This window comes from Tribolium madens, unplaced genomic scaffold (genome assembly GCF_015345945.1).
Source record: "Tribolium madens isolate multiple individuals breed KSU strain unplaced genomic scaffold, Tmad_KSU_1.1 Scaffold_7;HRSCAF=85;Tcas5.2_LG10, whole genome shotgun sequence".
Lineage (NCBI taxonomy): Eukaryota > Metazoa > Arthropoda > Insecta > Coleoptera > Tenebrionidae > Tribolium > Tribolium madens.
In genome coordinates this window covers 11,021,917-11,049,308 of record NW_025401050.1, presented here as the reverse complement: position 1 = coordinate 11,049,308, position 27,392 = coordinate 11,021,917, and the positions used below count along the sequence as shown (strand labels likewise).

At 31.0% G+C, this 27,392-nt stretch overlaps 6 protein-coding genes across 11 annotated transcripts in view; 2 read left to right on the top strand and 4 right to left on the bottom strand.

The window, feature by feature from the left end:
- Window positions 1-654: 654 nt before the first annotated feature.
- LOC123009561 (elongation of very long chain fatty acids protein 4-like) lies at window positions 655-11,667 on the bottom strand. 2 transcript variants are annotated; one of them, XM_044405959.1, is made up of 6 exons: window positions 11,527-11,667; window positions 4,750-4,845; window positions 4,514-4,701; window positions 4,211-4,463; window positions 4,035-4,162; window positions 655-1,260 (listed from the first exon to the last, which is right to left on the bottom strand). In XM_044405959.1, the coding sequence occupies exons 2-6, from the start codon at window positions 4,820-4,822 to the stop codon at window positions 1,003-1,005; spliced, it is 900 nt and encodes a 299-aa protein (XP_044261894.1). In that variant the 5' UTR covers window positions 4,823-4,845; window positions 11,527-11,667; the 3' UTR covers window positions 655-1,002. The 2 variants fall into 2 exon arrangements, with proteins under 2 accessions (XP_044261894.1, XP_044261893.1); XM_044405958.1 differs by lacking the exon at window positions 11,527-11,667 and adding an exon at window positions 8,322-8,508.
- A 1,985-nt stretch (window positions 11,668-13,652) lies between these two features.
- LOC123010008 lies at window positions 13,653-14,438 on the top strand. 2 transcript variants are annotated; one of them, XM_044406619.1, is made up of 3 exons: window positions 13,653-14,012; window positions 14,055-14,184; window positions 14,233-14,438. In XM_044406619.1, exons 1-3 carry the CDS (start codon window positions 13,654-13,656, stop codon window positions 14,350-14,352), a joined length of 609 nt encoding a protein of 202 aa, XP_044262554.1. In that variant the 5' UTR covers window position 13,653; the 3' UTR covers window positions 14,353-14,438. The 2 variants fall into 2 exon arrangements, with proteins under 2 accessions (XP_044262554.1, XP_044262553.1); XM_044406618.1 differs by having other exon boundaries at window positions 14,055-14,438.
- A 1,261-nt stretch (window positions 14,439-15,699) lies between these two features.
- Window positions 15,700-21,823, bottom strand: LOC123010000 (protein ROP). 2 transcript variants are annotated; one of them, XM_044406605.1, is made up of 9 exons: window positions 21,667-21,823; window positions 21,040-21,198; window positions 20,839-20,991; window positions 20,665-20,768; window positions 20,184-20,332; window positions 19,780-19,995; window positions 19,176-19,728; window positions 16,466-16,653; window positions 15,700-16,408 (listed from the first exon to the last, which is right to left on the bottom strand). In XM_044406605.1, the coding sequence occupies exons 1-9, from the start codon at window positions 21,692-21,694 to the stop codon at window positions 16,192-16,194; spliced, it is 1,767 nt and encodes a 588-aa protein (XP_044262540.1). In that variant the 5' UTR covers window positions 21,695-21,823; the 3' UTR covers window positions 15,700-16,191. The 2 variants fall into 2 exon arrangements, with proteins under 2 accessions (XP_044262540.1, XP_044262541.1); XM_044406606.1 differs by lacking the exon at window positions 20,665-20,768 and adding an exon at window positions 20,441-20,544.
- A 484-nt stretch (window positions 21,824-22,307) lies between these two features.
- Window positions 22,308-23,580, top strand: LOC123009667 (ribonuclease H2 subunit A). Of its 3 annotated transcripts, none has more exons than XM_044406123.1 (4): window positions 22,308-22,500; window positions 22,548-23,057; window positions 23,105-23,283; window positions 23,318-23,579. In XM_044406123.1, the coding sequence occupies exons 1-4, from the start codon at window positions 22,344-22,346 to the stop codon at window positions 23,342-23,344; spliced, it is 873 nt and encodes a 290-aa protein (XP_044262058.1). In that variant the 5' UTR covers window positions 22,308-22,343; the 3' UTR covers window positions 23,345-23,579. The 3 variants fall into 3 exon arrangements, with proteins under 3 accessions (XP_044262058.1, XP_044262059.1, XP_044262057.1); XM_044406124.1 differs by having other exon boundaries at window positions 23,105-23,269; window positions 23,314-23,435; XM_044406122.1 differs by having other exon boundaries at window positions 23,105-23,580.
- Window positions 23,339-24,088, bottom strand: LOC123009668 (kynurenine aminotransferase-like). Its single transcript, XM_044406125.1, has 3 exons — window positions 24,002-24,088; window positions 23,722-23,958; window positions 23,339-23,673 (listed from the first exon to the last, which is right to left on the bottom strand). Exons 2-3 carry the CDS (start codon window positions 23,887-23,889, stop codon window positions 23,518-23,520), a joined length of 324 nt encoding a protein of 107 aa, XP_044262060.1. The 5' UTR covers window positions 23,890-23,958; window positions 24,002-24,088; the 3' UTR covers window positions 23,339-23,517.
- Window positions 24,089-24,218: 130 nt separating this feature from the next.
- LOC123009666 (peptidyl-prolyl cis-trans isomerase G-like) overlaps window positions 24,219-27,392 on the bottom strand; it is an 8,586-nt gene continuing 5,412 nt past the window's right edge. Inside the window, exon 2 of the mRNA XM_044406120.1 lies at window positions 24,219-27,011. Within this exon, the coding sequence (XP_044262055.1) occupies window positions 24,255-27,011 (2,757 nt within the window). The 3' untranslated portion in view covers window positions 24,219-24,254. The remainder of the gene's footprint in view (window positions 27,012-27,392) is intronic.

Below are 27,392 nucleotides of genomic sequence, written 5' to 3'. Positions count from 1 at the left end.
TATTGCCAATAACTCCAGACTTATTGATAATAACCTCTTATGTTTGGTACCGTTGGAAAGCAAATTTAATTTTCTATCATATAAAAAAAAGATCAGTGTTCTACGATAAATAGTTATCGAGAAAATTTGTGATAAAATCAAAAGTATGGAAAATATAAATCCGACTATAACTTCAAAACTATTAGGAATTTTGCAGTTTTTTTGACGCCAATCGATTCCCCGGAACATTTTACATAGGCTTAGGTCAAAATATTAAATCATTGAGGCACAGTTTTGCCGCAATTTACAAAACAAAAATAAGTAAAAAATTTGTAATTTTTTAAACTTGACCCAATAACGTTTTATGCACTTTTTTGAGTCTTTAAGATTTCTAGAAACGTAAAAAATGTTATATTAGTCAATTTTAATGTTGAACTTTTTTTTTGAGTGCAACGAAAGCGAATTTTGTGTCATTTTTGACGTAATTTTGTCATTATTTTTGACTATTTTAAGAATAGTGTCTTTGTCAGGTTGGTATCACTAATTGTCAAATTTAAGTAAAGAAAAATTTGCAAAAATCGTTTGACAAAATTGTCAAAAAATTTTACTTCTAGTTACAGAAATAAATAAATAACAATTTAATTTTTTTTGTGGGAAAAAGGAAGAGAAAAACACTTTTTTCACGTTTTTGTATTTTTATTTTAACAACCAACATATTGTCTCCTTTTAAATAAATCAAGGGGTTTATCAGTGTCATAATACTGATTTGAGTGTTTTTGATTCGGTCCAAAAAACCAGACCCTGAGCGAAAAATGTGCGAAATGGCAGTGATTCATAATAACTCAGCGTTTTTCTAATTAATTGACTCGACACTAGCCTACGAATAAAATTAATAACAAATCTATTATAATAATCATAATAAAAGAGCAACTTTTCGCACTACAATCAAAAAGATCACTTCTTTTTTTTTGATTGAACAAACAGGAAGATCGCGATTTGTAAAAATTGTCTAAAAATGCGTTTCTAGTCGATCTTTTTCCCGTTTTGGTGGTGATTGGTGGTGGTGGTAATGCGTTGGTAGGTGTTGCCTTGACCACAGCCCATGTCCATGCCGAAAAAAACTTGACTGCCCTTTTCTATGTAGGCTTTCACGTAGAAATTACCGAAAAGGACAATAAAGGACAACATGTAGATGATGAGGGTGTAGTGCATCCATAGGGGGAAGTCGCAACCCGTTCGAATGCCGTTTATACCCAAAATCAAGGCACAAGTGAACTGGATCTGAAAAAAAAATTAAAAAATCCGGTGAAAAACAACCCACAATTCAAAAAAATGGGCCCTAGTTGAAACAAGTTTACTTTTTACTTCAAAATTTTGAAAAAATTCTGTAAAAAACGGCCTAACATTAAAAAAAAGCTTGGCTTGAGACATTTATTCCTTTTTTTCTAGGTGATACCAAAATTTTTAGAAAAAATTTGGTAAAAAAACGATCCAAAATCTAAAAAAATTGGCATAAATTGAAGCATTTTTACTTTTTTTATGTTGGAATACAAAATTTTGTAAAAATTCAATGAATAAACGACCAAAAATTAAAAAATTGAGATAATTTAGAAAATCTTCCCTTTTTAGGTGGTACTACAAAATTTTGAAAAAAATCGGTAAAAACTCGATCTAAAATCCAATAAATTGGATCAAACTGAAACAATTTTACTTTTTTCTAAAAATAAGCTCAAATTGAAGTATTTACTCCTTTTTGAGGTAGTACTACAATATTTTGAAACAATTCGGTAAAAAAATGACTTAAAATTTAAAAAATGGGCCCAAATTGAACTTTTTTTTTACTACAAAATTGTAAAAAAAAATCGCTAAAAAACGACTCAAAATTTAAAAAATGGGCTTTAGTTGGGACAATTTCACTTTCTTAGGTGGTACTACAAAATTCGTTGGAGAAAAGAACCCAAAATTAAAAAAAAAATGAGTTTCAATTGAGACTTATTTCAAAATGGTACCGTAGTAGTAAATTTAAAAAAAAATCGGAATAAAAAAGACTTAAAATCCAAAAATAGGCTCAAATTGAAACAATTTTACTTTTCTTTAAATTGGAATACCAATTAGAATTTTGAATGAATTCCGAGGAAAAACAACCAAAAATTAAAAAATAATGAGCTCAGATTTACTCATTTACTCCTTTTTTAAGTGATACTACAAAATTTTAAATTCAGTGAAAAAGCGACTCTAAATCTAAAAAAATTGACTCACATTAAAGCATTTTTACTTTTTTTAAAGTGGTACTACCAAATTCTGAAAAAAAATTAATGAGCGGTCTAAAATTCAAAAAAGTGGCCTCAAATTGAAGTATTTACTCTTTTGTTAGGTGATACTAAAAGTTTTTGAAAACATTTCGTAAGAAAACGACAAAAAATTAATAAAATTGCCCAAATTGAGACAAATTTATTTTTTAGGTCGTACTACAAAATTCGTTGGAAAAAAGCAATAATTCAAAAATGGGCTTAAATTAACATTGTCAGTTTTTTTTAAGTGGTACTAATAAATTTTGAAACATTTTGGTTAAAAAACGACCGAAAATTCAAAAAAATTGGCTCAAATCGAAACATTTTTACTGTTTTTAGGTGGTACTACTAAATTTTGTAGGAAAAAAGACCCAAAATTAAAAAAAAAAAAACTCAGATTGAGACATTTATTCCTTTTTGAGGTAATACTATAAAATTTTGAAAAAAAAATCGGTGAATAAACGACCCAAAAATTGGCTTAAATTGAGACAATTTTACTTTTTTGGTTTTAAGTTGGAACACCAAATTTTGAAAAAATTTCGTAAAAAAAATCAAAAATAATAATTGACCAAATTGAGATAATTTTACTATAATTCAAAAATGGGCTTAAATGAAAAATTTTTCATTTTTTTAAAGTGGAACTACTAAAACATTTCGGTTAAAAACGACCAAATTTTCAAAAAAAAATTTACGGTTTGTAGGTGGTACTACTAAATTTTGAAAAAATTTGTTGAAAAAAACGACCCAAAATTAAAAAAAATAAGCTCAGATTGAGATATTTAGGCACTCCCTTTTTAAGTACTATAAAATTTTGCAAAAATGAGTTTAAATTTAGACATTTTTAGTTTTTTTATAGTATTACTATATTTTGAAGGTACCACTTGATACCCACTTTATTTTAACAAAAAAAATTGAAAAATCTCGATAAAAATGAAAAACTAAAAAAATTCAGTTAAAACAACATTTTGCTAGTTTTAAGGTGGTACCGGCTCATTATTTTCACAAAAACGGGATAATTCAAGTGAGAAATTATCATGTTTTACCAAAAAAATTTAACAATTTAACAACTTAAAAAATTGCGGTTAAAATTATAGTTTTTAAGGTGGTACCGGCTTGATTGTAAAAATTTATAATCACACAAAGCCATTTTTAACATTTCTAAAGTCGTACCATCAAATTTAAAAACAATAAAAACATTTGTTGGTGTTTTTCTGTGTGGTACCGGTTTTGTTTAAGAACCATTATTTTATTTGTCACAATGTATCGCAATTAATAACAAATTTCACGTTTTATACGAAGTGGTTCTCCTCCAAATCGAAGTGGTACTATTATCAGTACCACTAATTTAATTACTTTGCAATTTTCTGATACAATTAAATTTTCATCATGACAAAAATATGTAACCAAAAATTAAAAAAACTAATTTTAGCAGTTTTTCAAGTAGTACCACATTACTATAATTATCTGTGTAATTTAGTACCACCAAATTTGTAAATAACCAATTACAGTGAAAGTGAAATGCGTTCATAATTACCCGATAAGTGGTACCGCTAGGAAATAAAGTGTAAAGTGGTACCACAAAAATAATTTCGTGCAAAAACGGTACCATCATTGACACCAATCTAACCCGGCCGAAAAATCGGTCAATTTCCATCCTAGTACCCAGCGGTACCAACAAAAGAAATTGAGGTCTTGAACAAATTGCATCTCAATTTAGTATGTCAATAAACTCCAAGACATCGAAAGTACTTTTGGCACACTTACCATCTGAAGAATGGTTAGGTACTTCTTCCACCATAGGTACCTCGCGATATGGGGCCCCAAGGCCGCGAGACCATAATACGAATACATCAGGACGTGAATGGCCGAATTTACCATCGCTGGTAGGAACGCTACAAAAAAAAATTCAAAAAAGTGGTACCAAAATTTCGAAAAAGTACTTGAACCACTCGGTACCCATTTGATGCCGATCCACCACAAGGAAAACATGGTTGAGTGGTGGTAGACGTGCAGGAAAGTCAATTGTCGGTCTTTTTTTCGCAAAATGAAGAAGAAAGTGTCACAGAATTCCAATAATTTCGAAAAATAGTACCACCAAACAGCGTTGGCGATTTGGAGTTCGTCAGGGTGGTACCTCTGACGACATGGTTCACAAATGTAACTGTACCTGAGTCGGGTCGAAGCAGTGAGAAGCTTAAATCAAAATTTTGAGTGGTACCACCAGTGGTACCAATGGTACTCACCTGTATGGCTATATAGGCGTTCAAAGCCGCCATTGTTAAATTATAAGGTATTAAAAGCCACGTCAGCCGAAATGGTTTTCGATTTTTCATCAATTTTGGACCTATCCATACTATAAAAAGGTAAATTAGAGTGTAGAGGAGAGTGGGGCCGGGTGAGTCGACCAAAGGCCATCCTTTGGTTCGTGAATCTGTCAAAAATTGTCAAAAATTGTCAATTAGTGTCCCTTGGTACTCACCAGAGAGCGATAATGTCCATTCGTAATAATCGTAAATTTTTATTAAAGTCGTTTGGTTTATGAAATTTACCATTTTTGTTGGCTTGTTTTTAATTTCTGAAACAAAGTAGTTCAATGGTACTTGTGGTAAATGAAACGTCAGCTGCTGATTAAGGAAGTTTTATCAAATGTGTTGCGACAATTTCACTTTTATGGCGGGAAAAAATAGGTCTTGATGTACTTGAAACAGCTTGGTTGAGTTGCTTTTGTTTCAATCAAGTGGTACCCCGGTGGTACCGGAATTTCAAAATGTCATTCATCTTAAAGAAAAATAAAATCGTGTTGCAATGCTTATAAAATTAATTAAGTATTTTCAAAAATTGTCAAATGGTTCTCAAAAAATGTCAAAATTACGTCAAATTGACTAAATTTGTGCAATATTTTGAAGCAAAGGTCCTAAAATATGCCTTAAAAATGTTGTATTTCCATTAATATTTTGTCAAAAATGTCTTCTTTTCAGGTTTTTGTTAGTTACGAATATAAAAACTGTCAAATTTAATACTCCGGTACTACCAAAATTTTAAATTTTTATTTAAAAAAATGCAAATCATGTCGTGACAGTAAACACGTTAAAAAATTAATAAAGTATTATCAAAAATTGTCAAATGATTCTCAAAAAGTGTGACAGGAACATTTTGTTATCTAAAATTGTCAAATTGACAAAGTTTGTGCAATATTTTTGATATTTCTTACAAATACTTTTAATTTAAGTTAAACAAAAGTCACAAAATATGCCTTAAAAATCTTAATTTTTTTTTAATATTTTGTGAAAATCCTTTCTTTTTAAACTTTTGTTGGTTACAAACCTAAAAATTGTTAAATTAACTACTGCGGTAGTACCAAAATTTAAAATTTTTGTTAAAAAAATTAAATCATGTAATGTAAGTAAAACACGTTAAAACATTAACAAAAGTGTTTTAAAAAATTGTCAAATAATTCGTAAAAAACGTCAAAATGACAAAAAAGTCAAAACTTTAAATCCAAAATTGTCAAAATAAAATAAAATCATGTCGTAACGTTAACCACGTTAAAAAAGTAACAAAAGTATTTTCAAAAATTGTCAAATGGTTCTCAAAAAGTGTCAAAATTACACAAAAATTGTCAAATTGACTAAATGTGTGCAATATTTTGAAGCAAATGTTGTATTTTCTTTAATATTTTGGCGAAAATTCCTTCTTTTCAGATTCTTGTTGGTTACGAATCTAAAAACTGTCAAATTAACTACTCCGGTAGTACCGAAATTTTAAATTTTTGTTTAAAAAATGTAAATCATGTCGTGACATTAAACACGTTAAAAAATTAATAAAGTATTTTCAAAAATTGTCAAATGATTCTCAAAAAGTGTCAAAAGAACACTTTGTTATTCAAAATTGTCAAATTGACAAAGTTTGTGCAATATTTTTGATATTTCTTACAAGTACTTTTAATTTAAGTTAAACTCGGAAACAAAAGTCACAAAATATGTCTTAAAAATCTTGTTTTTTTAATATTTTGTCAAATCCCTTCTTTTTAAACTTTTGTTGGTTACAAACCTAAAAATTGTTAAATTAACTACTGCGGTAGTACCAAAATCTAAAATTTTTCTTAAAAAAATTAAATCATGTAACGTAAGTAAAACAAGTTAAAACATTAACAAAAGTGTTTTAAAAAATTGTGTAAGTGATTCGTAAAAAACGTCAAAACCTTAAATCCAAAATTATCAAAATTAAATAAAATCATGTCGTAACGTTAAACACGTTAAAAAAGTAACAAAAGTATTTTGAAAAATTATCAAATGGTTCTTAAAAAATGTCAAAATAACATAAAGAAGTCAAAATTTGAAATCCAAAATTGTCAAATTGACAAAATCTTGATAAATATATAGTATAGTAACAAGATTATGGTACTTTATACAACCTAAAAATTGTCTATTGTATTTTAAAAATTGTTAAAACTTATAAAATAAAAAATCTAAAAAAAATCGTTTGTAATTTATTCAAAAATAGTCAAATTGTACTTCGAAAATTGTTAAAACATTAATATTTAGATAATTGTAAAATCAAAAATTGTCATATAATCTCCTAAATCTAAAAACTGTCAATTATGAACTAATGTATTTTGAAAAATTGTCAAAAGTCGTTAAAAGCAGACAAAGTCAAAGCTACATTTTCTAAAACTGATAAATATTGCCTCCTACAAATTCAAAAATTGTCAATTATATGGTTATTTATGAATTTATAATGTAAAATCTACTGTAAAAAGTTGTCAAACACTGTGTAGTAAGTACAAGATTATAGTACTTTATGCACCCTAAAAATTGTCATATTGTATTTGAAAAATTCTTTTACGTTATATAAAATTAATTTATTCTATCTTTTACCAATGCAAAGATAGTCAAACTGTTTTTCGAAATTTGTCAAGTTTAAATTTGGTTAATTAAAAAATCAAAAATTGTCATATAGTCTTCTAGGAAAAAAAGAAATTCTTTGTGCTAGTCTTTTTAAAATCCAAAAATATTCAAACTGTATTTTGAAAATTGTTAAAACCTTAATATTTGGCTAATTATAAAATCAAAAATTGTCACAATTTCTTAAATACAAAAATTGTCAATTATGACCTAATGTTTTAAAAAAATTGTCATACTGATAAATATTTTTCTACAAATTCAAAAATTGACAATTATTTAGTTATTTATAAATCTAAAAATGTAAAATCTACCTTAAAAAGTTGTCAAACAAAATTATAGTAGTTTATGCACCCCAAAAATTGTCATATTGTATTTCAAAAATTGTTTTACGTTGTCTAAAATCTTTTACAAATCCAAAAATAGTCAAACCGTTTTTCGAAACTCGTAAAGTTTAAATTTGATTAATTAAACTAACCAAAATTGTCATATAGTCGCCTAGAATAGAAAAAAGTGTTTTATTCTTTGTGATAGTCTTTTTAAAATTCAAAAATATTCAAACTATACTGTAAATTGTAAAAACCTTAATATTTGGCTAGTTATAAAATCAAAACTTATCTCTTAAATCTAAAAATTGTCAATTATGACCTAATATTTTTGAAAAATTGTCAAAAACCGTTAAAAAACAGTCAAAGTGAAATCTACATTTTCAAAAACTGATAAATATTGTCTCTACAAATTTTAAAATTGTCAATTATTTAGATATTTATAAATCAAAAAATCTTAAAAAGTTGTCAAACACGATTATAGTACTTTTTACCCCTCAAAAATTGTCATATTGTATTTCAAAAATGTTTTTACGTTGTCTAAAACTTTTTACAAATCCAAAAATAGTCAAGCCGTTTTTCGAAACTAGTAAAGTTTAAATTTGATTAATTAGAAAACTCAAAAATGTCATATAGTCTCCTAGAACAGAAAAAAGTGTTTTATACTTTGTGCTAGTCTTTTTAAAATCCAAAAATTGTCAAATTGCGGCCAAAAATTGTTTAATTGTGACAAAAAATGTACAAAAACCTGCAGTTTTCATCTTTTCCCACTAATTTAGTCTTTTAAATAATTAAAAATTGTCAAGAATCGTAAAAATCCTCACCAGCAAACACTCAAATACTTGACTACGAATTGAACAATTTCGCGTCTTTCCATTGATAACCCCACTGGCACTAAATCACCGGCAAGCCCGTCTCGTATAATTATCAAAAAAAAAAAGTTGTAGAAAAAAACAAGTATACACTCCGGGTTATCCGATGTTACTGGTACGAACCGCGTGCCAGAAATGGTCGCATGGACAGCAAGTCTCGTTGTAAAAACCTCCAGTAATTTATTTCACTTATGCGAAAAAAATTAGAAAGAAGTGGCACGCACCTCGAGAGGAGGGGGGGAGTGGCCTCGGGCCCCCACGAGACAGTTCCGTTTTGTCGGTAAATCTCCAACGATGACTTTCTTCGGTGTAACAGTTTTCGTTGATGTATTATTTGGCCAAATTTCGCGAAATTGGGATTAATTAAATAATTAATTTTTGTAATTAAAGTGTTAGGTAACGAAGGTGGCTGGTTTTTTTCGATTTATTTAAAGGAAAGTTGATTGATGGGTGAAATTATGTAATTAAAAAATTGTAAGGGCATTAAACGTTTAATAACTCACTTTCACTTGAATAGATGTAGACTTATTCAATTATTCAAAATTTTTTTTGCAAGTGAGAGGAGAGTAAATCTAGCAAGTTCCGTTTTGCAGGTTTTTGCTCTTTATGTTGGTAACAATGGAGTATAATTTTCTCCTGTTTTGTGATATTTTTATTATTTAATCAAAATATTTTTTTGTCCAATTTGAGAATTTTTTGCTCATGTATTACATTTTTAAATTTTAATAATGCTAATTTTTTTATGGTGGTAAAAAATCATTAGTTTTTAAAATTTTTAGATCAAATATTTCATTTTTGAAATTTTGGTAGTCAAATTTTAACAATTTTTGGAACTTTAAATTCAAAGAATGTTTTTTATTCCATTAAACTCAGTTACCTTTTAATATTAATTTAACAATTCCTTGTGAGACAGTTTGACAAATTTTGAGAATCAATTTTTTGTTTTTCTTTGACACTTTTAATAATAACAACGGAATTTTTAATCATACATTTTTATTAATTCATTTTCAAATTTTGACAATTGTTTTTTAGCCTTTATTTCAGCAATTTTTGTTTGTACAAAGAACAACGCACATGAATTTAGGCAAATTTGGACATTTTTTCGTAGTCAAATTTGTATACATTTTAATTTTTTTATATTGTACAAATTAACAGTCGTTGATTTTGACAATGTTTGCATCATATATTAACAAAAAATATGACAATTGTTCTTAAAAACAACGACCAAAATTTCTTTTTTCTATTAGGCTTAGATACGTTTTTAATTAATTGGTTTAATTTCCAGTAAAAAATCGACAATTTTTGGAAATCAATTTTTAATTTTTTTATAACTTTTGACAATTTTTAATCATGCATTTTTAAGGTTTTTAAAAAACTTTATGACAGTTTAGGCTGTTTTGGTACATTTTACAACAATTTTTATTGTCAAATTTTGACAATTTTTAAAAATATTTGGTAATTTTTGTGAATACAAATAAGCATTTTGAGTGTTGGATTCTGGATTAGTGTATTAAAAGTTAAGAAAATAAAACATTAATAATTTTTAATGCAAAGATTGACAATTTTTGAGAATTTATTCATTTTTGACGTTTTTAGCCTTTATTTTAGCAATTTTTGTTTGTATGAAGAACAACGCACGTAAATTTAAGCTAACTAATTTGGACTTTTCCGTAGTCAAATTTTTATACTTTTTTATTTTTTTATATTGTAAAAAATCAAATCAACCGTGGTTGATTTTGACAATTTTTGAATCTTGTTATAATAAAAAAATTGACAATTGTTCTTAAAAACAACGACCAAAAAATGTTTTTTCCATTGATTTAATTTCCAGTGAAAAAAATCGACAATTTTTGAAATTATTTTTATAACCTTTGACAATTTTTATTCATGCATTTTCAAGGTGTATAATCACACAATTTATAGTTTGATACATTTTACAAAAGAAAATATTATTTGTAGTTTTGACAATTTTTAAATTCTGAATTAGAAAAATTATCATTCAAAAAAATAAGGATTTTTAATTCAAAGCTTTGTTAAATCTTGACAATTTTTGAAAAATTGTGAGTAGTTGGAGTATCAATTTGGTAGATTCTCAATATAATTTTGACAATTTTTGGATTTTCAAAGAGCAAGCAAGCGTTCATTTGCAGTAATTTCAAATTTACACAAATTTTGACATTTTTTTATTTGACAACAACTAGAATGTCTAATTTACAAAACGTTTTTAACAATTTTTTAAAAACTGTTAACGAACATGACTTTTATTTTATAATATTAGTCCCTCGTAAATCTCAAAATTGTCTAATAGTCAAAACCAAAAAATTGACCGACAGTATAGAAAAAAAACAAGATCTGGCTAAATTTTTGCAAGCAATTTGTTTTTGAACTCTGAATTAGAAAAAAAATAAGATTTTTAATTCAAAGCTTTGTTAAATTTTGACAATATTTGAAAAATTGTGAGTAGGAATATCAATTTGATAGATTTAAAAAATACATCAACATTATTTTGACAATTTTTGGATTTTGAAAGAGCAGTAATCTCAAATTTACATAAATTTTGACATTTTTTTATTTGACAACAACAACAATGTCTAATTTCCAAAATATTTCTAACAATTTTATAAAAACTGTTAAAGAACATGACTTGTATTTTATAATATTAGTCCCTCGTAAACCACAAAATTGTCAAATAGTCAAAAACAAAAAAAAATACCATCAGAATTTGTTTAAATTTTTGCGACCAATTTGGAAAGTCGTTAGATTTGGTGACCCCACAATTCCCTCGTCTAGGTCACCATCAAGCCTAAGGTAAACGAAACGTGTTACACACTCTTCAGTGATCAAAGCTCGTAACTTTCTCGTCGCATCTCACACAACAATAAACCGAAATTCCAACAAGTCGGTAGTGGAAGTAGCGCAAATTTCCAATCGATTTCGCTCGCGATTTATCCCCGAAAAGAGCTCTTCTTCAACAGTGAAACGTCATAAAATGGTACATGCCATTCAATTTCTAGCACTCGGTGAAAATAAAACAAACACAAGAGTGACATTGACAAGCCAATGAACTTTCTAATAAAATCCAACAACTTATCATAATTTCTAATTTTACTATTTGTGTTATTTATTTATTTTTTTTTTTGATTATTTATGGTATTACCTCGTGTTTGTTATGGGTAATGGATCGATGGTAGCGTCGCATTGCCACAAATATGGGTCATGGGTGATTTTTTCAACCCTAACCTTTCCCAATTACCCCCAAAACACACCCTCTCTACCACGAGTTCACATCCAGACTGGCGAAACCGGGATTCGTGACCGAAAAATCGATCCAGGATGTGGGTGATGGAGGCGCGGCCTACTTCGACATTTTACTCCTTTAATTTTTTTTTAATTAAATCCCAAATTTATGGAATTAAATATACACGTGTTTATTTAAGTGTGTCAACTAGTACCAACCTTGAACCAATTTAATTAATTTAGTTTCAAATGATAAAAAATTGAAACGCCCCCAAGAGTTATGCAACTTTATATACACGCATGTGTGTATGTATGCCGACTATTACCAACCTTGGGAAATTGCAATGAAGCGCGTAATTCAAATCTGGCGATTTCGAACGTGAATATCTCGAAAAGTATGCGACGTAGGTGAAAATCGACTATGTCAAAAAAGATGCGCAATAAAAAGTTCTATCGAATGGTTTAGTCGAATTTGAGTTTGGCGATGGTCATTTTCGTATCTCGCTTAGGAAAAACAAAATACCTACCTCATTTTATATTTTTAAAATCTATACGTTTTTCTGAGATGTAGGAGGGGTGACACGATAGGGTTATTTTTATTTTTAAAAACCCACCCCTAAAATGTTTTTTCCACAATGCAATTTGTTTTACGTCATATAGTAGGGTTATGAATGAAGACGATAATTCCATAATTTGAGATTTTTTGGTCGAGTGAAAACCGTGATTTTGAATTAATTTATGTCAGAGCAATTTTTTTTTAGGGTCGACTTTTTACTATTTGATTCTCGTGATTTTTCTGAGTCTTGTCAATTAATATTATAGGCTTAAAACAACTTTGATGATTCTAAAAATTGCGAAATTGATGAAATTTTGGCACGACCAAAAACTGCTAGCAAAAACGTTATATGGATGAATTTTAAGGTTAAAATTTTTTTTGATTTTCGTCGAAATTTTGGTCGATTTTTGGCACCCGGAGCGGTCTATTGCCAATAACTCCGGACTTATTGRTAATAACCTCTTATGTTTGGTACCGTTGGAAAGCAAATTTAATTTTCTATCATATAAAAAAAAGATCAGTGTTCTAGGATAAATAGTTATCGAGAAAATTTGTGATAAAGTCAAAAATATGGAAAATTTAAATCCGACCATAACTTCAAAACTATTAGGAATTTTGCAGTTTTTTTGACGTCAATCGATTCTCCGGAACATTTTACATAGGTTTAGGTCAAAGTATTATATCATTGAGGCACAGTTTTGCCGCAATTTACAAAACAAAAAAAAGTAAAAATTTGTTAACACCCCCCTTAAAATCTAGTGTTTTTGAACATGTCTCAGATTCGATTTAAATCTATCTTATCCGATAGATTTTGACGCGCTAATTACGAATTTACCAACCACATTGGGCTATCTCCTTTAGTTTCGCCGTAATCGGCGTTTAAAAATTCAAAWTTTTTTTGCGAGATATCGACTTGGCTTTGGCCTCAGTCGATAGATTTTCTTACGCTGATTACGATGGAGTTGGACTGATTGCTCTAAGTCTAATAGTTTGGCCGTAATCGCCGTTCAAAAAGTGAAAATTGTCAAAATTGTGAAACTTTAAACGCGTTTTTCTACGAAACTATAAGATTTAGAGCAAAGAGCTAAAAAMCATTAAAAGTAGCTTGAAATTATCTATTTATTGGCGCAAACCGGAAGTCGCTCCGGGTTATGGYTCCGGGTACAGAGCCATTTTTAGTTTTTTCAAAAAAAAATTCATATCTCAAAAACTATAAGTCTTAGGTCAACAGGGTTTGTACAGGCGTGTTCTCCGGTTAATTTTACATATAGTACTAGTTTTTCATAAGAATTAAAAATTTTTGATTTTTTTGTTAAAATATTTCTACCCTTCTTTTTGACTTTATTACTCAATATCTCAAAAACTATGCATCGTAGAGTATTTTAACTAGTTGCATCGTGTTCAGAGCGTAATTTTACGTCTAGAAAACCATATTTCAAGAATTTTAAGGTTTAAAAATTATGACAAGTTTTTTTTGACAAATCCAAAGTCATGTCAATCGACGAGATTTTTTACGATTCTCTCGAAGAAGACAACAACGAAGAAGTCTCCCCGATTCCAGATTTGAGTCAAACTGTTCCTCTCTACACTGGCGACATCCCAAAACAGCGAATCACACGTTACATCAATAGAAAAACCGAAAAATCCTCAAAACCGGTCCCAAACCCCCTCAAACCTCAAAAATCCTACTTGTCCATGTATTATGCACGAAAAAACCGGAAAATCAAAAACGGAAGTGTCACAAATCGAGCCGTTTGCGAAAATCTCTCACCGAAAAGAGAATCGGATTTGGACGCCGACTTGACAGGAATTCAAACGGAATTTTTCAGCCAATCAGAATCCGACGACGAGTAATTAATTAATCAATTAATTAATACTTACATTTAATTAAGGTTTTATGAGAATTTTATGGCGCTTGAAATAGAAAAAAAACCGGCTTCGTTATGCGACGAGGAGCAAAAAACCAAACTGTCAAATCGGTCAACGACGAGTGAAAAATCGTTTTTTGCAAAAAACGATAAAGTGTTAAAGGAAATTTACCCAAAATTTATTTTAATTGATTTTTTCCAGTTAGAACTTTGGAAAAAACGCCAAAGTTACGGCATGAAAATGACACTCAAAAATCGGATTAAAATACAAGAAGTGAATTCGCTTCGAAAAATCAAAAATTCGAAAAAAATCGACCGGTAATTTACAGAAATAAAAAAATTGAGTCCCGAATTGGCCATTTTTAACACATTTAGTGATTTTCCCCGGTCGTGCAAACCAAGAAAAAAATTGTGTCCCCAATAAAAATCATAAAATATCTGTATTGGGTTTTTAATAAAAAAAAATTTAATTGAAATTATGTCAATTGTGCCAAACCAAAATTTTGTATTCCTCCAATTTCCACAAATCGTTAGCAAAAAATTCGTACTCTTATGTAAATTTTGTTCCCATATTACCAAGATAATTTTTTGTGCCAACGCAGGTGCCAAATTTTTTTTTCGACAATTTTGTACCAATTCTGTGGTCATTTTTCGTGCAATTTTCTTTTGACAATTTTAAACCAATTATTTGGTTATTTTTCGTGCCAACGCAGGTGACAATTTTTTTTTAGAAAATTTAAGAAAAAATATATTAAAACAAAAAAAATTGTACACGGAGTTGGCAAAAAAAAAAACGTTTTTCTCGGCATTCTTTATACTCGTACCGTTTGTTTAAACTTTTATTGAAAAAAAAAAAAAACAGTGTAAAAGCTTATATTAAAATTCCCTTCGAAAAATAAAAAATTCGAAAAATCGACCGGTAATTTACAGAAATAAAAACATTGAGTCAAGAATTGGTCATTTTTAACACATTGGTGCAAACGAAAAAAAAAATTGTGTCCCCAATAAAAATCATAAAATATCTATATTGGGTTTTTAATAAAAAAAATCGTTACATAATCAAAATATACAAATAGTTCCTTAATTAGTAGTTTTTTTAATATTTTTAAATTGAAATTATTTCAATTGTGCCAATTGTCTAACCAAAATTTTGTATTCCTCCAATTTAGACAAATCGTTAACAAAATATTCGTACGCCTATGTAAATTTTGTTCCCACATTGGCAAGATAATTTTTTTGTGCCAACGCGGGTGACAAATTTTTTTTTCGACAATTTTGTACCAATTCTGTGGTCATTTTTCGTGCAATTTTTTTTAACAATTTTGAACCATTTATTTGATTATTTTTCGTGCCAACGCAGGTGACAATTTTTTTAGAAAATTTAAGAAAAAATATACTAAAACAAAAAAAATTGTACACGGAGTTGGCATTCTTTATACTCGTACCGTTTGTTTAACAAACTTTTATTAAAAAAAAAAAACAGTGTAAAAGTTTATATTAAAATTCCCTTCGAAAAATCAAAAATTCGAAAAAAATCAACCAATAATTTTCAGAAATAAAAAAATTGAGTCCCCGATTGATCAATTTTAATACATTTAGTGATTTTCCCCTGTGGTGCAAACGAAAAAAAAATGTAGTGTCCCCAATAGGCAATGAATAAAAAAAGTTGTCAAATTGCTAATATTTATTTAAATTGACATTAGACTTTTTAGTGTAAGTATAATTACAATAAATCGGTTCGTATAACTTATGAGACAAGAAAAACGGAATAATATTGTCACTATTTTAATATATAATTTTTAACAATATTCTAACCTATTTGAAAACAACATATTGCTTATGTATATATCTATCAACTTTCTGGAAGCAAGAAAACTGAGATTTAAGCCGTTTTGGTTTTTGTTTCAAGTCTTTGTTTCAAGTGGAATAAACTCCCTAAAATTTTCTAACCTAAAAACATCAATCGTTCCATTTGTTCGACGAGATCATGCATAGAATGACAAACATGTTAAAATCTCTTTTTTAGTGCAATAACACATTCAAACTTAACAAGCACAAAAATTCCTATATCTAAACAATGGAAAAAAAAACACTCAATACACCACATGACAGAAGCGATATATCATATATCGGGTATGTTAAAAGTGACCCTCTTTGAATTCTAGCCGGTCAACGTTGCCAAATCGCTGAGAAAACCTTCAGGTGTGAGAATATGCGACGACCCGAGTATAACCTCCCAATTCTTCACTGCATTTGTAACCTCATATGCACACCTCATTTCGGAAAAACACATCCCGCCAACGATGAAAACTAGTAGGCGTGGAACGTTTTTCACAGTTTGTTGGGTCTTGTCTTTGTGCCAGTGACCGTAGCGAGCACTGAAATTTTTTATTTTTTTTCGTGGCCTACGAAGGATACAAATTGCGATAATTTACCTTGTCGGGGCGTGATAAGCACTGGCTTGAGCTCGACCGGCCAAAAAGGGGAAATGTTTGTGGTCGAGTTTGTCCTCGATGCAGTCCTCCATTATGTCCTTGATGATGGGCGTCCATCTTGACATTTGGTAAGTCTGTTCGGTGATGCGCTCTTTGCGCGGGACGGTGTACGGCTTCTTGCGGTTGCCCTGGAGAGGAAAATTTTTTGTGCCAACGCGGGTAACAAATTTTTTTTTTTGGCAATTTTGTACTAATTATGTGGGGGTTTTACGCGCCAACGCGAGTGACAAATTTGACAATTTTGTACCAATTATGTGATTATTTTTCGTGCCAACGCGAGTGAGAAATTTGAGAAAGAAAATTAAAAAATTGTACAATCAGTTGGCAAAAAAAAGTTTTTTTCGGCATACTCGTACCGATTGTTTAACAATTTTTTTTAAAGAACAGTGTGAAAGTTTATATTAAAATTAGTAAAAAAACTGTTCCTTAAAACAAATAGTTCGTTAATTAGCAATAATTGATAAAATAACGTTTTTTAAAAATTTTTAAATTACTATTATTGATAATTTTTTGAGTCAATTGGGTAAACAAAATTTTCTATTCCTCAAATTTTGTTCCCACATTGACAAGATAATTTTTTTGTGCCAACGCAAGTGACAATTTTTTTTTTGTACGATTTTGTACCAATTCTGTGGTCATTTTTCCTGCCAACGCGCATGACAATTTTGTACCAACTATTTAGTTATTTTCATGCTAACGCAGATCACAATTTTTTTTGAGAAAATTTAAGAAAAAAATTGTACACTGAGTTGGCAAAAAAAAAAACGTTTCTTTCGGCATTCTTTGTACTCGTACCGATTGTTTTAATTGAGAATTTTCTGGCAATTATTTGGTTATTTTCCGTGCCAACGCAGGTGACAATTTTTTTTGAGAAAATTTAAGAGAAAATATACTAAAACAAAAAAAAAATGTACACGGTGTAAAAAAAAACGTTTTTTTCGACATTCTTTGTAGTCGTACCGATTTTTTAACAAACTTTTATTTAGAAAAAAAACAGTGTAAATATTTATATTAAAATTAATAAAAAAAATTGTTACAGTTGACAAAAAAAATATTATTATTATTAAATTTTTCACACAATAAATCATAAAATATCTGTATTGGGTTTTTAATAAAAAAAAAGTTACATCGAAATATACAAATAGTTCCTTAATTAGCAATAATTGATAAAATAACGTTTTTTTTTTATACTTTTAAATTGAAATTATTTCAATTTTTTGTGTCAATTATGTAACCAAAATTTTCTATTCCTTCAATTTACACAAATCGTTAGCAAAATTTTCGTACGCTTATGTAAATTTTGTTCCCACATTGATAAGATAAACATTTTTGTGCCAACTATGTAACCAAATTTAAGTAATTCAAGACCAAAATTACATAATAAATACTAAAAATTAGTTGAAATTCTCAATGAAACACTGAATTTGGTTCCACAAGAGACATGAAAAAATTTGGTTAGTTGACCTGATAATAAAAAACAGTTCCCTAGCTGGCGATGTTAAGTTTACTCGTGGTTTTAATAACTTTTTTTGAATAAAAGTAAAATGTTTGCTTCTTGAAGACAAAAAAGTCGTTAGATGTGTTAAATGTTAATATTAAAAAAAAAATAATTTCCTATAATTTTTTTGTGCCAATTATGTAACCAAATTTAACTAATTCAAGACCAAAATTACATAAAAAACACTAAAAATCAGTTAAAATTCTCAATAGAACACTGAATTTGGTTCCACAAGAGACATGAAAAAAATTTAGTTAGTTGATGCGATAATAAAAACAGTTCCTTGGTTAGCGATGTTAAGTTTATTCGTGGTTTTAATAATTTTTTTTTAATAAAAGTAAAATGTTTACTTCTTGAAGACAAAAAAGTCGTTAGACTTGTTAAAAGTTAAAGTTTTTAAAAATTGATTTCCTGTAATTTTTTTGTGTCAACTATGTAACCCATTTTAAGTAATTCAAAACCAAAATTACATAATAAATACTAAAAATCAGTTGACATTCTCATTAAAACACTAAATTTGGTTCCACAAAAGATGTGAAAAAAATTTAGTTTGTTGACGCGTTAATAAAAGCAGTTCCCAGGTTGGCAATGTTAAGTTTATTCGTGACTTTAATAACTTTTTTTAATAAAAGTAAAATGTTTGCTTCTTGAAGACAAAAAAGTCATTAAATTTATTAAAAGTTAATATTTTTAAAAATTGATTTCCTATAATTTTTTTGTGCCAACTATGTAACCAAATTTAAGTAATTCTGAACCAAAATTACATAATCAATTCTAAAAATCGATTAAAATTCTCGATAAAACGCTAAATTTGGTTCCACAAGCGGCATGAAAAAAATTTCGTTTGTTGACACAATAATAAAAACAGTTCCCCAATTGGCGATGTAAAGTTTAATCGTGGTTTTAATAACTTTTTTTTTAATAAAAGTAAAATGTTTGCTTCGTGAAGACAAAAAAGTCGTTAAATTTGTTTAAAGTAAATGTTTTTCAAAATTTTTTGTGCCAACTATGTAACGAAATTTAAGTAAATACTCAAAACATAATAACTCATAACAGTTTGTTAAAAATTTCAATAAAACACCAAATTTGGTTCCATAATAGAAATGAAAAAAAATTTGTTTACACAGTCGGCACTGAAAAGTCAAAACTTACGTCACTGATAACATTCACTCCCAGTAGTTGTAAATTAGAGATTGTTTGTTTATCTTTAATTTGGGCATGCGTGGCCAACTTGGATAAGTTTTCATCGGTGATACCATTTTTCGCCATTGCATACAATGCAATAATACGCATTTTATCGTACTCATTTGTTATTTTTGGATCTAATAAAATCGGAACGATATTTCTCATGTGATCTTTGATTTTTTCACCTTCAGCATCAGTTCCCATCGCCAAATCCTGTTCAACTTTACACAATTTATCAACATAGCCTTGATATGCCTTCATACAATCTTCAGCCAAATGTAAATGTGTTGCATATTTTGACAATTCTTTCTGATATTGTGGCATTTTTTTAATCATTTGTGACAGATCCTTCATCGATTGTTTATCACTCTGTGTCATACGTTTCGAATCGGTGAACTTCTTCAGGTTTTTGGTGACACTTTGTGATACGACGGCGATATGTTGGTGGCGTAACTCCACCCACAATTCGTCGTTTTCGTCCAATAGGACTTCTTTAACCACACCTTGTGACGCCTCATATCTACAAATGTCAAACGTGGCGCCAAATTCAAATTTTTACAATTTTATTTACTTGTAAACGTCGTTTTCGATCGGAAGAAGATCGTAAGCCATCGCTTGAAATGTCAATTCGTGCAAAAGTGGCGAAAAACAATCAAAACCACGATCGAGAATCAAAAGTTGTGAACGAGCCTTTTCGGGGCCTTCCCCCATTGTGGGCTCATCGGCCTTGTAAGCGTCGAGCTTCTGCTGGATGAGTTGCGCAAGCTCCACGTTGCGCTCCCAATCACTTGAAAAAAATTTTCACGACCAACGAAGGAAACAAATTTTTCTTTTGGCCAACTTGAGAACCGAAATTGGGCCCGGAGTTGGCTATCAAAAAAAATTTGGTTCCCGAGTTGGCCAAAAAAAAAAAAAATTTGGTTACCGAGTTGGCAAAAAAAATTTGGTTCCCGTGTTGGCAATGAAAAAAAATACCTGCGATATCTGACTGATGGATATTCGCCTAGAGTGGCGCACAACGTGGCTATCTGTTCGGCCATTCGTTCCATATTGGCATTTCGAGCGGCCGCAAAACTCGGATCGTAGAAACATTGAAAAGTATCAGGCGAATCGAGTGAAAAAACCTAAAATATATTCTTAAACATGTTTCTATAACCTAGTTAGCATGCATTTTAACAATTGACATATATCTACAAAACAAAAGCAATCTACCCAATCAACAATCAACACACCTGTGACTCATAGGGCAAGAAGGCAATGTTGATTTCTTTGAGTGTTTTAATTTTCTTAGCAGCGCAAGACTTACACAGTTCATTGAACAGTTCTTCGGGACAGACTTGACAAAAAAAGAAAGTTTTTGGTTTTATAATAAGAAAAAGACATATAGTTGACAGTTAATGTGTTAGTCGGAGACAACTTAAGCATTAAAGCGAGAAAAAAAATCATGTATGTATACCTGTTGTTCACACGGAATAAATGCCACGTTTATTTCTTTTAATGTTTTGATAAATTTGGCAACCCTGTGCCGCGCCAATTCGCTAAATAACGTATCAGGACACGCTGTAGGAGAAAAAATTAAGTATGTTGCCCCCTCCTAACAAACCACATATAACTCGAGAACGAGTTTTACCTTCGGTAAAGAACACATGAGCCCCCCTGTACATCGGACGAGGACCCTCAAAGTCGGCCATGAGGGAATGAACCGACTTCTCCGACGGTGTTATCAAATACACAGCCTCCATTGACGTCAAAGGCTCGCGTTTCTTGTGAATATCTTCGACGACTGAAAAAACAAAATTTAACCACTTTTTTACAAAAATTGAAAAATTACGTGTTATTCCTTCGGCTGAAATATCATGCATTTTGCAACAGGCGGACACCATCCTCATGGCCAATTGGTCCACCACGAGCACCCTCCATTCGATAGTGTGCGTCTGACCTGGACCGTTCTTCTTTTTTTCTTTTAGTTTCACCACTTCGTTCATTATCTCTGAAAATACGAATTTTCAATGCCAACGGAGGATATGAATTTATTTTTTAATAGTGGTTACTATGGAAACGATCAAATTTTTAGCATAGTTACCATAGAAACAGGCAAGATCGGGTGAAATCTTGCACAATTTTGGATTTGTGTCACAAGGTGGCAAAGAAAAATTAATTAATTAATTAAAGTGCATTTTGCGTAATTGCTAATTTTGTTGGGGTAGGTTCGACGCCGCCTGTGATATTGACATTTGTGACGTCATAAACACCCCACTCATGTTATGTGAAATAAATCGATAATTTGGAAAAAAATCGCAAAACTAATTATAAAAATAGGTCCAAAACGTGTAATTCCATTGGTTTTTATCCAAAATTGTGAATGTCCTAGTAAAAAAAGCGTTTTTTCGGGTTAATAATGAATCAGCTGTCAAAAGTTGACGAATTTTTGCAAAAAAAACAACACGAATCGACTTACTTAACCCGACTTGGGCTTTCAAGGCCATTTTTGCGTCGTCTGGTGGTGATTAATACACGAAAAACTTGTTAAAATTGGTTTTTTATCCAATTTTTTGATAACTGAAATGACACTTGGGATGACTCACACACCACGGCCTGGTAGACTGCGACGCCGCCATAAATAAACCACGGCCTCGGTTATTTACACAATTTTTCCCAATTAATCACCGACTTAATCATTAAAAACATAACTGTGTCAACTCATTTAACACTACCATACTTGTATTTGTAATTACTATTTTAATTACTAATAAATTAAGTGGCTTGAGTTATGCAACCAATTATACAACTGCTAGCAAATTTAAGCAATAAATTGTTTTCTGCTGACTATTGGTGCATAAAAACTTGTTAAAAGTATTTTTTGTGAATAATTAATTAATTAACCTTTGATACACCACGGCTTGTTAGACTACGACGTTGTCAAAAAGAAACCAAAGTCTTTCTTGTTAATGTTTTATATTTTGAAATAGAGTTTCTTAATTTTTAATTTTTACTTTTAAATTGTTTAAATAACCACCTAAATAATCCAAAACGTTAAATTGTACACAATTATTATGATCATTATCTCAATTATGTGTGTTGTGTATGCAACCAGTTATACATCCGCCATTTTGTCTTGGCGGGGGCTTTGATAAAATGTCCCTAAAAATCACCGATTTGTCTAGTTTGCAGTCTTTTTTGGCCTCAAAAGACAACACAGTTAACAATGTGTACATTTCGGACATCCCCCAAGTGTGTAAGGACTTCCCCTGTCTTCTTGGAATTGACGAAGCCGGTCGAGGACCAGTTTTAGGTTATGTCACACTTGTGTAAATTTTCACTCAAATAGCCCCCTTGTAGGCCCCATGGTGTACGGAACGGCCTTCTGCCCCCTCAACGAGGCCACCCTCCCCGATTCGTTGGGCTGTGCCGACTCCAAGGCCCTAACTGAGGAGTCACGTGACGAGATTTTTACAAAAATTTGCGAAAATCGTAAAATAGGCTGGGGGGTGGAGGTGATAGCCCCCACGAGCATTTGTAATAGTATGTTGAGTCGTCAGAAGTATTCCCTGAATCAGGTGTCAATGGACGCTGCGATTAATTTGATAAAAGGGGCGTTGGAGGCGGGAGTTAACGTGTCGCATGTTTATGTGGACACGGTGGGCCCCCCTGAGAAGTACCAAGCGTACTTGAAGGGGCTCTTCCCCCAATTGGGGGTCACTGTGGCCAAGAAGGCCGATTCGACGTACCCCATTGTCTCGGCGGCGAGTATTTGTGCGAAAGTGACTCGAGATCATGCGTTGAAGGTGTGGGCGTTTGGGGAGGAGTTGGAGGTGGGGCGAGAGGATTTTGGGAGTGGCTATCCCGGGGGTGGGTTTTGAATGTTTGAGACTGGGGAAAAAATGTTGATTTTGTAGATCCCAATACGAAGAAATTTCTGGTTCAGTGGCGGGATCCTGTCTTTGGGTACCCCCAATTGGTGAGGTTTAGTTGGGCCACGGCGAGTGAGGCACTCAAGGAGGCGTATCATGTCGATTGGGAGGAGAATGAGGACAGTGCCCCCATTGGGAACACTTCTATTACTGCGTTTTTTAAAATGACGAAAAATCATGCAGGGGCGAAGCCCCTGCATGATTTTTTCACATCACGGTGTCTAACTCGAAAAGTTGAATTTTGATTTTTTATTCCTTGTTTTTTGAAATTGCCATTTTTTTAAGCCGATCAAGGAAACAAATTTAAATTTAAAAATATAGTTTGTGTTTTTTATCATTAAAACGATTTTTAATTTCTAATTTTTTTTTCGGAGCCAACGAGGGAAACAAATTTAAATTTAAAAAATATGGCACAAAAATGCCAAAAATTCCAACTCCTTAGTTGTGAAAACTTTACCAAAATATTCATTCGGATTGTTCAAAATCACAATTTTGGTGTTTTTATTGAAACAACTTTCAAGTTTCACCAAATCAAAAATCCATTTTCCCGAATCCTGAATTGAAAAAAATTACCAAAAATTCGAATTTTGGCACATGCGTACCAAAGTCAAGGTCACAAACCTAACCACGCCCCCTACCATCTCAACCAAATTTTTATAACAAGGCAAAAAGGGCTCAAAAATCACAACCTCATCACCTACATCAACATGGCCATGGATGGAGACAAAAAGGGCCTCATGGGCACCCACAGTTGTCAAAATTTCATCCATTGGGTCGATTTCACGGCCCACAAATCGGGAATACAGACCTGCAAGGGCCGAGACGAGTCGCAAATGGCCCTAAAAAAAATTCATAAGGGCCCTAAAACGGCCCTGGACTTACATAGTCTCGGGTGTATTGGTGGTAAACATTGTCACTTTGGCAAACGTGGGCTAGGGTCTCCGTGAGGTGATTTGGGGGCCCAAAATCGGGAAGTACGGTCCTTAAGTCCCTAAAATGGTATTGAGAAAACCAAAAAACTGAATTTTTTTGAGTTTTATTACTCCATTGTGGCGGCCATGTTTGTGATAAGAGATAAGGAATTTATTCATATACAGAGTGGTTCAAAACATTTATTTGTACAAATACAGGGTGTTCAAAATTCGGGTGGTACCTCAATATATCGTACCCCCTCCTCGTCATTGATCAAATATTTCAAAGATGGCGATTTTTCGTCCCCATTTTGAATTTTTTTGATATTTTCGTCACTCAAAACCCAAGTTTTGTCGACAATGTCACTCGTCAAGGTCATTTGAGTGTCCTTGAAACAGAAATCTTGACACAAAATGTTTAAAAAGTCATCCGGTGTCAACTTTTGCAAGAAATCATTATTGAGGTCACACATTTCTTTGAGTGAAACCTCAAAATTGAAAATTTTGAATTTGGGACTCAAAATTGGGTTTTGAACGTCACTCAATTTTTGGAAATATTTCAGATTTGAGGGAAATTGAGGTTTGAGGTCGGTACTGATGATAAATTGGCGGGAAACGACAGTTTTGAGGAAGTTTGTGATTTTGAGGATTTGGTCGAGATGGTCGAAATTTTCGACTTTGAGTACCATTGGTACCAAACCCAGTCTCCATAATGCCAAGTAGATTTGATTTAAGGTTAGGTCACGTGATTCTGTTGACATTAAATCGAAAAATTCCGATTTGAGGTTATCGTTTTCGATTTTGTTTTTCTCGATTTTGACATTTTGACCTGGTTTAAGGTCAGTTTGGATCAATTTTTTGACAGTGAAATTGATTATCGAGTAGATTTTTTCAACGATATCTGGATTGTTCTTCACCATCACAATATCAAAATCCTTGATTGTCTCCACCCACAAATTTTCATCTTTTTCTTCAATTTTGACATCAGGAATAATGTGGAAAGGCTCCAATAAGAGTTCGCAAAGTTTGATCACAAAATCATTTTTAGTCAGTTTGAAATTGTGTTTTCTTCGTTCGTTTGTTTGAAAAAAAATTTTCACAAATTTCACCAAACAATCACAAACATCACAAACTTCCCCAAACTCATCTCTTATCATCTTTTTTATCGAAAACTCCAAACCGTTGATTTTTTTCTGATTGATAAAGATACGAAACTTGTCCAAATCTTGTTTCAACTTTTTATCACAATTTTCAACTTTTACAACAAAAGTATCATCGGGATCACCAGTGGTGTTGAAAAGACTTTTATGCTTCGATTGCGCAATCTTGAGTTTGCCTTCCTTCCAATCGAATTCTTCACTTTCTGATTGCCTTCTTCTAAGATCTTTATCTCCTGATTGCTGGGTCTTTAATTTTTTTGGAAGATTTGCACTTTCTGGAAGCTTGATTTCTGCTTTTCTTAGAAGATCTTTATTTTCTGGTTGCTTGGTCTTTCCTTTTCTTGGAAGATTTTCATTTTCTGAAAGCTTGATTTCTTCGTGATCTTTATCTTCTGATTGTTCAATCTGTTCTTTTTTTGAAAAATTTTTATTTTCTGATTCCTTGGTCTCTTTTTTTTCTCGAAGATCTTTATTTTCTGATTGTCCGATTTCTTCCTTTTTTGAAAGATTTTCATTTTCTGATTGTCTTATCTCCTCTTTTCGTGGAAGATCTTTATTTTCTGATTGCTTAGTCTTTCCTTTTCTTTGAAGATTTTCACTTTCTGAAAGCTCGATTTCTTCGTTTCTTCCAAGATCTTTATCTTCTGCTTGTCCAATATCTTCTTTTTTTGGAAAATCTTTATTTTCTGATTTCTTGGTCTCTTCTTTTCCTGGAAGATCTTCATTTACTGATTGTCCGACTTCTTCCTTTTTTGAAAGGTCTTTATTTTCTGATTGTCTTATATCTTCTTTTTGTGAAAGATCTTTATTTTCTGATTGCTTGGTCTTTCCCTTTCTTGGAAGATCTTCATTTTCTGAAAGCTTGATTTCTTCTTTTCTTAGATCTTCTGATTGTTCAATTTCTTCTTTTTTTGGAAGATCTTTAATTTCTGATTTGTTGGTCTTTTCTTTTCCTGGGAGATCTTCATTTTCTTCCTTTCTTGAAACATCTTTATTTTCTGATTCTATGATCTTTTCTTTTCTTGGAAGATCATTGTTTTCTGATTGTTCAACCTCCTCTTTGCTTTTTTTCAACTCAAATTCGACACTTTCACTTGAGAAAAAGCTCACAGTGAAGAGCTTAAAAGCCACTTTTTCGTACTCTTTCTTCTCGCGTAGTTTTTTCAACACTTGACATTGCTCCTTGATACTAAATATGCCACTTTCCGCACTCAAAGTCTCTGTTGTGATAGAATTTCTAGTTTGGGTTTTTTTGCATTGCAAAGCATGGATTTCTGACGCTGTTTCAAAGACAATATCGCCGAATTTGTCCCATTTTTCGTCATTTAATGAAATTTTGAAGTTTTTATTTCCGTTTTCGAGGGAAAAACGAAGAGCATAAAACACAGTCAACATGTTGAAATAGAGTTGATGTGCTTCTGGGAAGGCAACATCGGCTCGGATTAAATAAGTTTCACGGATTTTTGACTTTTCCTCAAATTTTTCAGGTGGTTTGAGTTTGGAAACGGCGTTTTTGTGTTCGAGAGTTTTCTTGTGTTTTTTTAATTGACATTTGAGGTATTTTTCACCACATGTTTTGCACTTGTCTTCTCCTTTTTTGCGTTTTTCAGCCTCCAAATGTTTTTCACTTTTTTTGTGCTCTTTCGAGTTTTTTATCAGGAATTTTTCTTCGCATATTTTACACACTATTTCTTTGTTTTCCATTTCTTCTTTTCTTTTTTTGTGTTCGGCAGAGGTTGAATGTGTGGCGAAATCGTTTCTAGGAAACGACAAACTACAAGTTCTGCATTTCTTTTTTTCGTTTTTTTTTTCATTATTTCCCTGAAAAAAAAATTGAAATGAACAAGAGGTGAAACAAAAATAATTAAAACAAAAAAATTGAAAAACATAAAAATACAAAAAATGAATCAAACTAGGAATGAAAAAATCTCAAAAAAGAGCATATTAAAAATTAAGCAAACAATAAAAAAATAAATGAACAAGTTGACTTAAAACGTAAAAAAATAAAAAAGAGTCGAGTAAAGACAAAAGTATAAAAACGAAAAAGTAAAAGCAAAAAAGGAAATAGTAGAAGCACATAAAGGAAAAACTGTAAATAAAAGGTAAAAAATAAAATGAAACAAATGTAAACTTAGTAACCTAGAAAATAAGAAAAAGTTAAATAAAGTCGAAAGTAGAAAAAATTAATAAAAATCAAAAGAA